Below are 17,706 nucleotides of genomic sequence, written 5' to 3'. Positions count from 1 at the left end.
GGTTATAATTATTATAAATAATAGCACAGATGACATGGATTTTTGCAGAATAGGTGGCAATTTTAGGATAATCGGTATATTTCACCAAGTTGATTTTGCCACAAAATTTCAGATTTTGCATGTACAAAAATGATGCCAAAGTTGCTAACTTATTTCCCTATGACTACCAATGTACTCTAACCTGAATTTCTCTCCTACATGTATTACTCCATATCATATTCTCCATGCACCTCTTTAGCACATACTGCCCATGGTCGCAGCCTTTGCACTCCTCTCCCACACATACTACCTGCCATAATGCCCTCCATACGCCTCTCATGCACATGCTGTCATACACTCTGCATGCCTCTGCTGCCATGATTCCCTCTGCATTCCTTTCCTGCACTTCTTACCCACTAAAACAGTTCTTCAGTCTTGTCTTATTATGCCGCAGTTTTTCCCCCTATGTTGCCAAATACATACAGTAAGCCCACGTTCAAAGCTATACTCTTAGGTCTCTTACTCTCTAAGAGTCTTGTCCTACAAAAGTCTTGCCTAGGCTGTGAACTTCTCAATTTAATTTTCACCACAGCTTAGTGAATGCGGTGAAATTTCACTTTGCAAAAATTACCTGAACACATGCAAGGAAAAAAAAAACTACAATTATTTTTGAATAAATTTTAATGAGACTGCGAGCAATCTAAGGTGGTGTAAATTTTAGGATGCCGCTAGCACTGATCACTCCCTTGTTATAAGTGTGTTGTGAATGAAATAATATTTATATTATTTCATATAAAATTATTTTTGCTTGCACATTATTGTATGCTGGAGGCCAACAGAGCTTCACCTCATACACTATGTGCTTTCAATAAATCGATCCCTTGTTGTTGTCTACTAAAAAGTGGTCTGAACTGACCTATGCCTGCAATTTTCAGATCTACTTCCATGGGATGGGACACTAAAATTGAACACAGTGTTGACTACTTCTGTATTCACTCCTGAAGAATACTGCTGGTGCAGTGAGGGATGGGAAAAAAAGGGATCTGTATTAAGCACAAGCTTGGGGTTATCGAAGAGCAGTGCTTTAGTGAAGAAGCTAAGAGCATTGTTTAACGCAACATTAAATTGATAGTAAAGATTATTCTACTGTGTTTTGTAGCTTTAAATATATACAACTGAGTTACATTTTTAATAAGTATAATTGCTGTTTGCAGGCATTTCCCAAAAAAGATATTAGAGCTTATTTTCATAAGAAGAACTTTGCATGAAAAATCAGCCAGCCATTAATAAATGATAATACTCAACAGCTCCATTGATGAAATGACTACATTAGTGGTGTGCAGATTCTGCACTATTCCTTACAACTCTGGCAACACTTAAAGTAGCAGTCCAGGCAAAACCTAACTAATGCTAAACCTGCTCTGTGCTACATTCTAAACCAAATCTATCTAACCCTGTAAAGCAAAAATCACTGTACTTACCTATTTTGCAGCCAAGCCGGTCCGGTCCCAGCATCAGCTGTTAGCGGTGGCTTCGGCGTGGAGGCGGGTGCAGGAGATTCATCTGACAACATAGGCTCCATTGTAAGTCTATGGGTAACGTCACTTCCCAGCCACTTCACAACCATTGTCAGTCCCCTCCCACACAGAGCTTCCACCGCTGGAGACCGGATTGGCTGCAGAATAGGTAAGTACATCGATTTTTGCTTTACAGGGTTAGATAGATTAGGTTTAAAATGTGGCACAGAGCAGGTTTAGGGTTTTTTTTAGGTTTTGCCTGAACTTCTCCTTTAATTCAGCAAAATAAATAGTCCAAATCCATATTGTCTATGTTCATACTTTCACAGTGCCTGAGAAGAATTCTTAGGTGGCCAGCATGAGTTTTAGAGTAACCTAGAATCCCAGGTTTGTACAAAACACAAAATCACGTACATAGCCAGCAACCAACCGCAACAATATTGTGCTGTTCCTCAGCAAGAAGACAAAGGGGGAGATTTCCTAAAACTCGAATCTGGTGCAGCTGTACATAATAACCAATCAGCTTCTAGGTTTCAGCCCTCGGTCACACCAGTGCGACTTCAGGTACGACATGCGATTTACAAATGGTACCTGAAGTAGCATGTAATGTGTTTTGATGGCAGTGTAATAATAGATACGATTTCTAGTAGTACGATTTGAGAAGTAGTTCATGTATTACTTTTTCAGTACTTTAGCATGATTTCACTGCTATAGACTATAATGTAAATCGTGCTGCAAATCAATGTAAATCGTGCTGCAAATCGTACCTGTGTCTATATTCAGCACTACTTGAGCCTGAAATAAGTTAAATATTAACCCTTTGCTAGTTAAACTTTTGTTCATAACATCACTGTACCTGTCTGGACATGGATAGCCCCTCTCACTGAAGTAGCACTGCAATCATATCAAATCATTACAAATCTCGAAGAAGTAATGCAGAAGTAGTGTTAAATTGTGTTTGAAGTCAGGCTTTAAATCGTACCTTAGTGTGACTGCAGGCTTGTTCTCAGAGTTTAATTGAACAAGCCGAAGTTAGATACTGCTTACTATGCACATCTCCACTAGATTCTGTGTGCACCAGTTTTAGTAAATCTCCCCCAAAGTCTTTATTAACTGCTGATGATATCAAGATCTAATTTATCAAAGCTAGTTACCATAAGACACCAGTGGGACAATGCTAAGGACAGCAGGGCTACATTTTCCCAATCTGGTAAATCCAGAAAAAGATCCAAGGTGAAAAAGAAGTGCATTGGCAGTTTATAGGAAAACAGTTGAGTCAACATCTCGCCCTGCTTCTTGTTTAATTGAATGTACAGTTGAATAGTAGTTCTACATACAAAGCAAACATGATGCTTGCTTTTTTTTTCATGCTAATTAAGGTACAAAATAGTTGAGCCTTTATAAAAAGGAATTACAATTTAAACGTTCTGAAAGCAGTATGGTGCCTAACTTCAGCTCTGTCTGTAGGTCCCAAAATGATTACTGTACATTTGGGGACAATGCTTGTGACAGTGTTTCACATTTCCCTGTGTGTAGCTGTTCCTCTTTTTTCTTCCAGAAAATTGGTTTATTAAACTAAACCTAATCTCAGCAAGAATCTGTTTTTTAGCATAACTCCCCAAGCAAGGGGACTAAAATGGTTGATCAATGAATGTTAGACATCCTAAAAGGAAGTTGGATCTGCCCAATAAGTGTTTAGGTAGTTGCTAATTATTTTTTAGCATATTTTATAGCATATACAATAATATCTTTCAAAATAATTGGATGAGAAGCAGAAATACCAGAATTATAAAGATAAACATAATTAAACTGGATTACCTTATATATATCCAGGAATCCACACTGGTAATCAAATCGAGTGTACAGTTCATTCAACATACTAATCACTTGCATTGGAGTGCATTGTGCACAGACGGCTGTGAACCCCACAATGTCAGAAAAGAGCATGGTGACATCATCAAACTTCCTGGCCTCAACAGACTTCCCTTCCCAGAGTTGCTGAGCCACGTCTCCTGGGAATATAGAATACAGAAGATCCACTGTCTTTTTCTTCTCCTCCTCCAAAGCCTGGTGGGTTTTTTCTAAAGTGGCTTTCAGTTTATCCATTCGCTTCTTGAGGCCATCCTGTGCCTTAGCCTGCTCTCCAACCAGGATTACATCACGGGTGGCATCATGGATGGGTATGTCAGAAAGATGCAAGCCTCGCCCCATCAGCTCATCCAGTTTATCAACACGTGGAGAACCCAAAAAAAGAATAGAATTGGACTCAGGAACATGAATCATCTGACCTTTCACCTCCATCACCTGCAAAACATAACATGCACACATAAGCATCAAGGTTAAAGTAAACCAGGAACTTTATCTGCCCCTCTATTTGTAAACAACTTCCTAACACTCCACTGCCACCCTGTGGAAGACACTACTTCCAGTTATGAAGAAGCATGTGGCATTCTACCCAATGGCCATAATGCAGTGCTTGGTACCTGATCGGCCGATTGCCATGCCCAAGTACTGCCCTAAATGGGCAGGGGAAAGGGACTTAACTTACACAGGGCATTTACTCAGAATTGCAAGTTTAAACAGCAGAAGTAGTTATCAAGAGAATGTTCATTGCCCTGAATAGGCACCTCCATTTTTTGTGGCTTACTTAAAGTCCATCTCATACTAAATATCCATCCACAGGATGGCAATACTGCTGCACTTCACTGCAGAACAAAGAGTGTTCTCACCACTGTAACCATTTTTCATTTTGCTGAAGTGGGAAGTCACTGCATCTGCTGGCAAAATCAACAGGTATTATAGGGTTAGTTCACCTTGATCAAAAAACTGCTTAAACAGGGAAGAGGAGCTTGTAGATAAAAGAAAACTGTGCCGTTTTGACTAAAGTTGGATAACGCCCTTGCTTAAGGTGTAGGCCATTTACGTACCTTTTAAAGCCTGGCAAAAAAAAACTCCCAGAGATGGCATTATCCCTTCCTGCCTTGTTGATAGGACATTGCTAAGATGCTACCAGTCATTACTGCTCACCATCACAGGAGTGAGTTCTCAAACTCCTCCATTGTAGCATCGCTCAGCTCAGAGCTACTGCGGAAGGGGGAGAGAGCACATGCAAGGAGGTCTGAATTGGCTGGCAGTGTTTCAGTAATGTCCTAGCAACAAGACAGGAGAGATGATGCCATCTCTGAGAGTTGTTCAGGCCCAGCTTTAGGAGGTACAGCACTTTGGTCAAAGCTGCACAGTTTGTTTTTATCTACAGACACCCCTTATCTGCATAGGCAGTTTTTGGTAAAGGTAAACTAACCAAACATTGCTACAGGGGGGACTGCTTCTGCCCATTACTCCATTTCAAATTTAGGGCTCTTTCACACGGTCCGCCTCCGCAGGCGGATCCGTGTTGCTCAGCGGGGATCGATCCGCGATCCCCGCTGAGCCGGGCGGATAACAGCTCCGTCTCCGCTTGCAGAGCGGAGAGGGAGGTGTCTCAGCACCCGCTGCCCTCTATGGGGGATCGGAGGAGAGCGGACCGCTTGTCCGCTCTCATCAGATCCGCTCCGCTCCGATTACTGAACGGATGGAAAAATAGGATTTCCATCCGTCCAGATTTCAGCACAGGATCGGATGCGGATGGCAGCGGGTGTCAGCGGAGGTGTCTCCGCTGACACCCGCTGCCCCATAGAGCTGCATGGAGGATCCGATCAGATCCGCCTAAAAAACTGACAGGCGGATCTGATCGGACTGCCCGTGTGAAAGAGCCCTTAAAAACACATTTGGGTTAAATAACTGAAGCATAACACATGTAGCATTTTTATTGCCATCCAACAATTTCTCATTTATAGTCTTTTTTTTTTTAGGTTTTATCTCAAGATCAGTTCAATTCACTGCCTGTGTGTTATAGCCTTGATCTTTGTGGTAATTTGTATGTAAAAGACAATTAACGAAAATGATTGTTATCAATTCTTGAAATAGCATTAGCTTCTATCTGACAATCATGAGTTTCTATAAGCTGTCTTTTCAAGGACGCTGGAAAGGAGCCATTTTGGTGGAGATAAAATGATTAATGATAAAAGATACATACTTTGCATACTCCAAATGAGAATCCACGAGGGAGTCAGTAATGCTGTCATCAGCCTTTCACAGATACACCAAAGGAATATAATTAATTTCCTTAAGAGTCTTTAAAATAATTTTAAGAGTGTCTGGCTTATAGAGGCACCAGATCCCACCCCATAAAAGTGCCAGTCTTTTTCAAAGCGGAACTAAACCCTCCTATCCACAAAGATAGGGCCACCTTAGCCTCCATGTAGATCTGCAGTTGCCATGGTCCTGCACATTGCCTGCTTTGGCACCAGCCATTTGAGGGCTTGAAAGATCAGTTGAGAGCTGACATATGCACACTGGCAACGGTGACATTTCTCACTAGAGGCATGACTTCAATGTAACATAATGATCAAGTGTTATTAGAGAGGATGTAAATGAAAACAGTGCCGAAAACAGCGTTTGATTAAGGATTTATTAACATTTATTGAACATTTCTTACAGGAGCTTTCTTTTGGGAAACCATTTAATCGGTGGGTTTAGTTCTGCTTTATTGAACAGATGATTAGAGTTAAATTGGTCTAAATAGGCTACTTTTTTGCATGATTACCAGCAACCTGGTGCAAGTCTTTTGTAGACTTTTCAAACCCTGTGACTGCTTGAAATATGCACAAAGGTAATTGCTTACTATTTAAGCGCTTCTGCCTGCAGTCCATATATTAAAGGAGAAGTACAGCCAAAGCTTGTTTGGCTGTACTTCTCCTATGGATCACAGGAGTGCGGTTCATTCTGCACTCCTGTGACCCCTTTTTAGAAGACAACGGGCCAAAGTCCGCTGTCTGCTGACGTCAAGGAGCCGGTCCAGGCTCGGGCAAGCTCGCGACAATAGGGTCGGTATTTGTCCACATGCCTGGACCGGCACCAGACTCAGCCTCTCAGCGAGCCGCAGAGAGCCTGAGCCAGTCTCTCCTGCCCCCTCCACAGCTCAGTGCTCCAGTGAGCGAGGAGGGGGCAGAGCAGAGAGTGGTGACTGACAGTCAACAGCTCTCTGCTCATGGAGTCCTGAGATCTGAGTGATCTGCACTGTAGTGGCAGCAGGGAACAGATGCAGCATCAGACCGATGCTCCATCCAACTAGATAAGTATGATTCTGAGAAAAAAAAATCCCATACATCTCTTTTAGGCTGGGTTCACACTGATGCGGCCCCAGGTCACAACAGGGGGTCCGGTGCATCCATGTTCACCGATTTAGGTGCGAATCAGAACGATTAATTGCCTGAATTCGCACCTTAAACTGACCCTTTTCTATAGTGGACCCCGGCTGCCTCGGAGCTGTGTGAACTGAGTCCATTGAGAGCGGGTCACATTTTCCAGTCATGCGAATTGGATGCATGAAAACCTTCATCCAATTTGCATCAGTGTGAACCCAGCCTGAACATTTACGTAATTAGGTAGGGGAGGACTCTGTAATCAATGTTTTCACTTTATTGCTTCTGTGTAAGACTCCTTTCACACACTCCGTCCGTTGGACGGAGTCCGTTTTTCTCAGCGGGGGATCAAGCCGCCGATCCCCTGCTGAGCAGCAGGAGGACAGCTGTGTCTCCGCGCTGTGTGCGGAGACACAGCTGACAGTTCCCCATGCATCTATATGGGGGAAATCGGATGTCAACGGACCGTCAGTCAGTTCTCACCCGATCCCATCCGATCCGATCCGCTGGACGGATGGAAAATAGGGTTTCCATCCGTCCAGATTTGACGGATCGGATCGGGTCGGATGTCAGCGGACATGCTGACATCCGATGCCCCATAGGAATGCATGGGGGGACCGTTCAGATCCGCCAAAAAAACGGACAGGCGGATCTGAACGGCCCGCCTGTGTGAAAGGGGCCTTAAACTCTTTGGTAACTTTTATCTGAGTGATGGTGGTTATTATCTGGTTATCCACCGGCCCATATCTGTTTGATTTTAAGAAACATCTACATGTTTGTGAACATATACGTCCCTGTTGAGATCATGGTCTTGCAAGGCACAGTGAACAGTTTACATTTTTGGTGAACTGTATTCAAGCTTTCCAAAACCAGAAACGTGGATACGTACTAATTAATTATGTTTTTAGAATTGAATGTTTCCAGGGCCGCTGCAAGGCCTGGAAACACCCTAGGCAAAACTTAATTTTGCCGCCCCCATTGGCTCCGCCCCTGACTCCACCCCTTTGTCAGTGTTAAATGGTTTTATTTAACCCTCTAACTGCTACATCTGCAAGATGGCTTGTTCTTTTAAAAAACGATTGACTTACTAGTAGGATCAGTATGTGAAAACAAAAGCAAGAAAACCTAAAAGCAAGAAAGAAAACTAATGCAGCCACCCATCTAAGAACTAGTAAGCTGCAGTACAATAAATATTTTGCTTTGCTTTACCACTTGCCGACCGCCCGCCGCAGTTTTACTGCGGCAGGCTGGCTAGGCTGCGCAAAACAACATAGCTCTATGTCAATCGTGCGCGTGGTGCTGGGGGCAAGCAGGCGCTGCCGTTGGCGCGCTCCTCTACTAGGCAGCATGGATGCCAATCCACGGGACAGGTGGCCGTGAATGCCGATGGGCACCCGCAATCATTCCCTGCTGAGAGAGAAGAACGGTCAGCTGTTGTAAACACATCTGACCGTTCTTCTCCCTGGAATGATCACAGAGTGCCTGTGATCCTTCTATATAGTATTACAGGTCTCTATGGTCATTTCAGAAGCCACGCCCCCCACAGTTAGAATCACTCCCCTAGGCTTACATTTAACCCTTTGATCACCCTGGGTTAACCTCTTCTCTGCCAGTGTCATTATTACAGTAACAGTGCATATTTATAGCACTGATTACTGTAGTAATGTCACTGGTACCCACCCAAAAGTGTCAAAAATGTCAGTCAGGAGTCCGATCTGTCTGCCGCAATGTCACAGTCCCGCTAAAAATCGCAGATCACCGCCATTACTAGTAAAATAAATAAATAAAAATGACATTTTATAAATCTTTCCCCTAGTTTGTAGATGAGATAACTTTTGCGTAAACCAATCAAAATACGCTTATTGCGATTTTCTTTTACCAAAAATATGTAGCAGAAAACAAATTGGCCTAAAAGGATCAAAAATTTAGATTTTTACATTTTTATTTTGGGAATGTTATATAGCAGAATGTGAAAAATATTGTTTTTTTCAGAATTGTCACTCTTTGTTTATAGCACAAAAAAAAAATAAAAAAAATAAAAATGCACACAGGTCATCAAATACCACCAAAGGAAAGCTCTGTTTGTGGGAAACAAAGGACATAAATTTTATTTTGGTGCAGCGTCGCATGACTGCACAATTGTCAGTTAAAATAATGCAGTGCCAAATCGCAAAATATGGCCTGGTCATTAAGGGGGCAAATACCACTTTAAGTGCTGGTTCACACTTGTGTGATGTCAGACACGGCATGTGATTCACACCACATTGCTGCCCAGATCACATGCGATGTCTGTGTGATGTGATTTCAGCCATACAAACTGTAAGGCTGAAATCGCATCACATTTGCACCAAAATGGTGCAGGTCTCAATTTTTGGTCCACACTGGAATTGGATCGCATGGATGTTCACACCTATGCGATCTGATTCCTGCACCATTTCACAGTTCGCACTGCGATCTTTGAACCAATCTGGGTGGGGGGGTGTCATTAACCTTACATTGACATCCCCAGTGATTCACAGATCTCAGTGTGAACCAGTGTGCAATTCTGGTGCGATGCGGGAATCGGCACTGAATCGCAGGGTTTCCTGCATTGCACCAGTGTGAATCGGGACTAAGTGCTGGTTCACACTTGTGCGATGCAGGAACGCTGTGAATATGCAGCGTGATCACGCATCGCATCCGCACATCTGGCAGTTCACACTGCCATATGCGATACGCAGGGGGTGTCCACTAAATGTTAACAACACCCCCAGTTTGATCGCATATCGCAGTGCGATCTGACAGTTCGCACAGAATCGGATCGCACAAGTGTGAACCACTATGCGATCCGATCCTGAGACATCTCAAAAAATGCCATATGTGCGAGTTTGCTGCGGATCCGCTGTAAATTCAGCCATACAAAGTGTTTGGCTGAACTCGCATCCGCACATGAGATCGCATGTAATGAAGGAGCAGTGCGCTCCGAATTACATGCGATCAGCGCATCCGCACATATGTGAACCAGCTTTTATACATAGGGAGATGATGGAAAGGAAGGAGTTTATTAACATTAACAGAAAGGTATTTCCAGTGCTGGCAAAGACAGAGAGAGAAGGGTCAGGGAGAGAGAGGGGTGACAGGTAGAGAAGGGGACAGACGGAGCTCAGCACACAGGAGGGGGAGGGGGGAGAAGAGATGTGTGAAGCCCAGGGCACGCTGCAGCCAGTGAGAGATACACAGACTGACTGTCACCTCTCTCTCTCACTGATGATCATAGAGGGGCGGCACCGGCCGCCTCTGTTCTCGCACATCGCAGACTGTCAGGGACTCGGAGGGAGACCCTGATCAGTCTGCAGAGCCGAACGGAGAGGAGAGGGACAGACTAAGAGGGGGAAATCAGTGGCAAGGCGCCCTGGCGGCAGTGCGCTCTAGGCGATTGCCTAATTCGCCTAGTGGTAGCGCTGGCCCTGAATGTTTCTGTGTAGCATTGTGTAGATGTGTAACATTCTGTTCTTTGTTGGGCACTTAAAAATCCCCTTTTACCCCACAATCTCTTCCTTGTGATGAGATGTGTATTGTACCAGCCTGAACATTGCCCTTTAGAGTATACATCAATAAACATCCTACTTGACGGTAGCAGCCCACACTTTGCACAGCTGCTGACTCTCGAACCTGGCTGTTATTGGCAGCTCAGATTTCAGGTTTTCACCAACAATGAGGCATTACATATGATCACATGACCAGGACTCAATCAGTGTGGTTCACTATCATCAGTGTGAAGCCAAAAGCAGTCAGTCTCAGAACTGAAATAAACAGGTGCAAGCTCCTAATTCTAAACTGGAATGTTAATTCACATTCTCACTCCATAGGATGTCATGAAAAGGTTTATCTGAAGATATTGGTTCTCACAGTGCTAAATTATATTTTGACATATTAGTATAAGTGAAATAAGTGATCAAAACTACACACACACATGTGTGTGTGAAAAAATTAATCAAGCTGCAGAAAAAAAGTTCTACCTCAGATGGCGGCTTGACGCTGAAATGCGTAAGGTGTGGCTTGGATCATGACGTCATTCCGCACAGCCTGTCTAGCTCGCAGCTTAGGGAGGGTAATCCTAAAGGCCCGTACACACGTACCAATCGTCGGCATACAAACGTCGGCGGACGAGAGATCTGCCGATTGTACGCTTGTTAGTATGGTGCCTCCGACAGCTGTCTGCGCACATTCTGCCGACAAGAGTCTGTCTTGCAAGCATTAAAATTTTTGTATGCTGACACCAGAGCGGCCGATTGTTCGCCAGTCAGTACAGAATTAGGACGACAGACCGCAGATTTGCAAGACTGGGCATGCTCAGAAAAGAAAAAACACAGGGAAAGTTAACCATTACATGACATCACTTCTGCAGTCGGCTGTAGTCGGCGGACAAAATTCTTGTGCTGTCTTTGCACTTTTCAACAGACACCGACATCCCAGGGACAAAAGACGGCCGATCATTCTTTAGTGTTTGGGTACTCGGGTTGACACTCACTAATTGTAAGTGCGATACTTTTATTATAAATGTTAAAATGTTCATGATAAATGTTAAAATCTTTTTACACTATGGATGCCTCTCTTTTCCTATCTATCTATCTGTCTGTCTATCTATCTCTCTATCTATCTATCTATCTATCTATCTATCTATCTATCTATCTATCTATCTATCTATCTATCTATCTATCTATCTATCTATCTATCTATCTATCTATCTATCTATCTATCTATCTATCTATCTATCTATCTATCTATCTATCTATCTATCTATCTATCTATCTATCTATCTATCTATCTATCTATCTATCTATCTATCTATCTATCTATCTATCTATCTATCTATCTATCTATCTATCTATCTATCTATCTATCTATCTATCTATCTATCTGTGTGAGAGAATGTAATGCGTGTGGACGATAAGGATTAACCCCTATGGGCTGGAGAGGATTCCCTATCTGTCAAGAGAAGTGTTTTTACTAAAGTTAGAGACATTTTTACCAAATGAACTGATTTTATATTTGGTTGTATGTTATTTGGTGAGCATGTGGTGTGCCCAAGAAGAGGTCACGTGGTGATCACTGGAGAATTCAGACAGCACTTTGAAATTGTTTTTCACTGCAGCACCTGGAAATTTTTATATAGTATTTTTATGAACTGAACAATTTTTGGACTCAATATGAACTTTTGATTTTTACTTCGTGTGGTTTGATGAATTTGCTTCTGGATATATAAATGATTTATTTGCATTATTATGCATAGAAGTTAACATGTTAATGAACTACTTAATGATTTTTTGCACCTGATATGAATTTATTGGTTGTTTTTTGACATTAAAGTGGAGTTCCACTACATTTTTTCACTTGCTCTAAATACAATCCCCATCCTCCATTCGCTTTTAAATGGTAACTATTTTTATTTTATTTTTTTCTAAATACCTGTAATTCCTGATTTTGTGGAGCACTTCCCTGGCCGCCTAGGCAATTACGTCATTAGGTGCTTCCCATGCACACCTGGGATATCGGCGTCATGTATCCCAGGAGTCCTTGGGAGTCGCCTCATACCAAAATCTTTTGTTATTTCTCGTCAGGAAATAAAGCGAAAGTGAGGAGTCTGTCTCCATTTGCAAGGAGAAGCATCTACAGGTAGGAAGTGGAGCCACTCAGTTCCAAACAACAGCGCTATTTTAAAGCAAGAAGTGATGCGGGCACTTAATAGGTGACGCAGGCACTAAATAGGTGATGCGGGCACTGTACTGTCAGGAGGAAGGAGCGCTGCAGGTGCTTGATCATAAGGTGCATGCTGGGTAGCCACCTAAACTAATTCCCAGGAAATAGATACAAGAGGGCTGCAGATGCCCACAGTGGAGATGGACCCTGCCAGCTTCCAATATCCAGGTACTTTTATTCAATTTAAACATAAATAAAAAGGACTTCATTAACCACTTCTTCACCAGAAGGCTTTACCCCCTAATGACCAGGCCATTTTTTGCGATACGGCACTGCGTTACTTTAACTGACAATTGCGCGGTCATGCGATGCTGTACCCTAATAAACTTGATGTCCTTTTTTCCCACAAATAGAGCTTTCTTTGGTGGTATTTGATCACCTAGGCAATTTTTATTGTTTGCGTTATAAACAGCGACAATTCTGAAAAAAAAAATATATATATATATATTTTTTACTTTCTGCTATATAACATTACCAATAAAAAAAAATTAAAAAATCACATTTTTTCATAATTTTTGGCCAATATGTATTCTGCTACATATTTTTGGTAAAAAAAAAATTCCAATCAATTTATATTGATGGGTTTGCGCAAAAGTTACCATGTCTACAAACTAGGGGAAAGATGTATGTTATTTATATTTATTTTATTTTTTTTACTAATAATGGCAGCGATCAGCGATTTTTAGTGGGACTGCGACATTGCAGCAGACAGTTCGGACACCTAACTGACATTTTTTACACTTTTGGGGGGACCAGTGACATTATTACATTAATAAGTGCCAAACATATGCACTGTTACTGTACCAATGACACTGGCAGGGAAGGGGTTAACACCAAGGGTGATCAAAGGGTTAAATGTGTCCCTAGGGGGTGCTTTCTAACTGTGAGGGGGATGGGCTTGCTGCATGAACACAGAGACCTGTGTTCCTAAATAGGAGGAACACAGGATCCCTGTGTTCATTACTGAGAGAACAGCGGACTGCAGTGTTTACATCGGCAGACCGCCATTCTGTCTCCACGGGGAGCAATCGTGGGTACCCCGGCCACAATCGCAGCCGCCGGACCCGCTGATCAGCTTTCCCTGTGGTGAATGGGCACACGCTAGCGGTCCCCTGAAGCGACATACAGGTATGTCGTTTCGCGGGACAGAGCAGCTGTAAAACTACAGCGGCTGGTCGGTAAGTAGTTAATAACACTTATATAAAGATTGCATATAAAGTGGACCAAGTTAGAATCGAATTTGGGGACTGGAACTCTGCTTTCATTTTTTTCAGGTCAACTTTTCACATAACTTGCTTACTTGATTAATTTTTTCACATACGTATATATAGTTTTGATGAATTACGGAATATACATTTTTTTTGGATTTATTTAATGTATTTGAATACATCGTTTAGGGATGTAGTTTTGATCACTTATTTCACTTACAGTATATATATATATATATATATATATATACAGTATATAAATATATAAACAGCCAAATCTACTACCACATATGTGAACAGTTTTACCTACGGGGATTGTTATTCTGTTCAGCCAGTCTGTGAAAAAATCTGCGCCAACTGGAGAAACTATAAAAAATCTTCTCAGCTGCAGTTACTCAAAGATAATATATCTAAGGATGTCGTATAAAACTGCGCCATACCACCCCTAATCCTTAATAACAAGGATACTAAACAGATCAATCAATCTAAATAAATATATATATATATATATATATATATATATATATATTATATTGGGACAGACTCAACCGGGACAGGGCTTTTTAAGGGGACTGCAGGGTAGCCTCTTGCCTACTGACTTCGGGCCCTGGCTTTTGAGGGGACTCTAATCTTGGGAAGTGTGTGCCTGGGAGACCCTTGCAGTGGATTTGCTTTGGATTCAGTTCTGTGTCTCCCCAAAACACACAGACTCTGGGAAACTAGGACCTGGATACAGATTTGGGGCCTCTGTGCCCAAATAAGCAATGACTGCAAATCCCCCCCCCCCCCCCCCTAAGACTAAGAGCAGATGTTAAAATAATCTGCTCAAAACAACCTGATGCTGGGGTCTCCTGCTATAATAAGTTTATTAAGGTGTTATGTGTTTATTGTCAAGTGTGTCTCTCCCATTGTGTGCCTCCTAGGTGTGAATTCCCATTGTTATTTGAGTTAATTGAGTCACCTATTGTTTCTGTCTGTTGGCTAATCCTCTTGGAGGTTCCTACATGATAGGATTAGTCTTTTATCAACTTTAGCTCGTTATCTAACCATTAACCATTACCGTTTTGGGTAATATTTTTAATTTTTTTTTGTTCATGTGGTGACTGTCCTACAATTGAGGTGTATGAAAACCTGTATTCCTGTTCAATAAACAATCATTCCTTTGGTTCTACCTTAACATCTTGTCTGTGTATGATGCTTGGGGTAACAATTCTGGTATTAGCTCTCGGTCTGCTGGAAAGGTTTGGGGGGCAGGAGGCACGGTATGACGGAAGCACCCAAGCGGGGTGCCAAGCGGTCCATCACATACTGTATACTGTATATTATACTTTAAACTTCTTAGAGTTTATTTTTTTAACAGAAAGTGTTGTTATTTGTCTAGAAGCACACTGGGGTTATGTTATGCAGCCAGTTAATATGCAAATAGCACACAGCAAAGTCTTTCTTTAATTGGTAGAAGAGATACAATAACCGATTGAAATCAGTAAAAATATGGTCCATCTTATAATGCAAATGTTTTGCTGCAAAACTTTAAAGATGAAAAGAAATGTTTTTCCATCAGTCATATTAAAGGAATAAATTAGATAAACATAATGGCATTCTATAAAAAGCTGAAGGCTACGATAATAATAACAGCAAAAAATCTAAATGCGACAGTTGGGTGAGATAACAGCAGTATTATAAATGGACAGCGCATACTTCAGTGTTTAGGAGAGGGAAAAAAATAGATTTTCATTGTATGTATAAAATCTAATCATAGCACAGAGCAGCAAGTAAAATGTAACATTACAGCGACAATGGAAACCCATACTGTCGGGAATATTCAGCCAGCTTTATACTGCTTATACACAAGTATATTTCAACTATGGGGCAAGGGGTGATCCTTATCTCCCCAGGGGTGGAATGAGCTTCTTCCTATCTTGAGGCTTCTCAGCTACTTTCTGCTGTTATGGAAGTAAAGAAAGTATGGAGTATGGGGTGCCGAATTTGAGTCCTGTGCCATCTCTTTGTAACCTAAAGCGGACCTTCACCCTAAAGGGGAAGTTCCTCTTTATGTCCTCCTCCACCCCTCCTTTTCTACTTTTAGAACTTTTTTTTTTTTTTTTTTGGGGGTGGAGGGGGAAAAATCGAACACCTAGTTTTAGTAGATACCTGCTCCCACTTAGGTGATTCCACCGGAAGTTCAGCACCCCCTCCTCCCTGCCTGCAGCCTTCTGAGACACATCACAGGTTCCAGCTGGCCACAGAGCATTCACATAGCGCAGCAAAAGGTGAAGGGGTATATAAAAAAAAGAAACATAACATCAACACTACATAATATAGATGCCTTGCCAGACATTACTTGTAAGGTTGCAATATTTTGCAGTGTTGATGCCTATTTTTCTTCTCTTTTTCTTTCATTTAGAGTTTTTAATACCCCTTCACCACCTGAAGGAGCGGTATTGGCCGTGAAACATGTAGAGGGAAGCATCTTCTATGGAGCCTGTTGCTCTCATAAATTATAGCAAGGGCTACAAGATTGTGGAATTCTCTACCACAAGTGGTAGTAACTGCGGGGAGTATGGTTACTTTTAAAAAACTCTTAGACGTACATTTCAAGGATCATAACATTCAGGGGTATGTGAGATGATTGCATCCACACACACCTACACAGGTTGAACTTGATGGACTGTTGTCTTTATTCAACCTCAACTACTATGTAACCATGTAACTATGTATAGCGATCTTCTGTCAGCTCTGGCTTTGAGTATTTTGTATTACTATGATGGTCGAACAACACTCTCCCAGAGTAATATGAGGGGTAATTTTTAATGTTGTTTTAATGCCATCTACTTGTAATTTTGTTACTTGATGTAATAAAAATTTGATTTTAACATGTATAATTTGTATTACTGTCCCTGGGGTACCAAGAAAGTCAATTGCTGCTGTTTTGACACTTTCTTGTAGATCAATCTCTAGGACAGGGTACCCAACAGTGCTACAGTGAGGCCAGTGGGGAGGGAGTGGGGGCGGGGCCGAGCTGCGCTCTGTGCGTTCATAAAACATTGAGCAAGCACGAGTGCCCCCATAGTAGGTGGCTTGCTTTGGGGGGACTCGTCAGGGGGAGGAGCCAGGAACTCGGGCGGAGGGGCACCAGAAGAGTTGGATTGGGGCTGCTCTGTGCAAAACCACTGCCAGAGCAGGTAAGAATGATATGTTTATTATTTAAAAAAAATTAAAATCTGCTTTTATAATCATTTAATGTTAATTGTCTCAGATATCAACAGATCCACCTCATTCAACTCTCTCCAACCGACCCCCCATCCCTGTGTATCCTCTCTGTGTGCGGCCATCTTGACTATCTTGCTTGTGCAGTTATCAGCCTAAAAGGGTTACTAAACCTACAACAGTAAAATTAGTCTGTATATGCAGTAAAGCATGCTTGTTATACTCAATGTGGAACCTAAGGGGTTATTCCTGCACACTGTGTAAAAAGGCTGTTTGATCCTGTTTTTTGTGATCACCCCCTTCTTCCACAGTCCCCAATCCATCTCCTGATAGAACAGAGGCTTTGGAGGCACTCTCTTAGTTTGGTGTGTATTGCTAGAAAGATCTTTTTTTTTTTTTTCCTCTTGGGAGAATGCATGTGATTGGCACAGGGTCAGTCATCACTGTGCAGACAGAGGGTCAGTTGTCCTTCATCCTCATAGGACAGTCAGAGGTGAATGAAAACTCCTTCTATAAGCTTTAGCTAGTGCTCGGCCAGACACTGATAGAAGTCAGAAGACTGCTATATACTGCTGATGAGAAATATACTTACCTTACTTCCTCTTCCTCCCCTCGGCGGCCACGGCGATTTGTCACTTCCTGGCTTGCAATGATTCCTGGGAGCTGAACGCCATCGCTCCCAGGAATCAATGCGCCTGCACCGGCCCCGATGTCAGTTCCGGTGCAGGCGCCGTCATACCTTGCTAAACAGCTTCTGGGCATGCCCAGAAGCTGTGCAAGGATGATGCTGCCGCACCGGAAGTGACGGCGGGG

The 17,706-nt window shown here is 42.3% G+C and overlaps 1 protein-coding gene across 1 annotated transcript in view; it reads right to left on the bottom strand.

Annotated features, from left to right (window-relative positions):
* The window catches only part of GUCY1A2 (guanylate cyclase 1 soluble subunit alpha 2), a 376,801-nt gene that overhangs the window by 114,087 nt on the left and 245,008 nt on the right, over window positions 1–17,706 (bottom strand). Inside the window, exon 5 of the mRNA XM_082245350.1 lies at window positions 3,315–3,800. Within this exon, the coding sequence (XP_082101476.1) occupies window positions 3,315–3,800 (486 nt within the window). The remainder of the gene's footprint in view (window positions 1–3,314; window positions 3,801–17,706) is intronic.

Source organism: Pelophylax lessonae, assembly GCF_965119305.1.
Source record: "Pelophylax lessonae genome assembly, chromosome: 2".
Classification (NCBI taxonomy): domain Eukaryota; kingdom Metazoa; phylum Chordata; class Amphibia; order Anura; family Ranidae; genus Pelophylax; species Pelophylax lessonae.
This window is presented reverse-complemented; position numbering and strand designations above follow the sequence as displayed.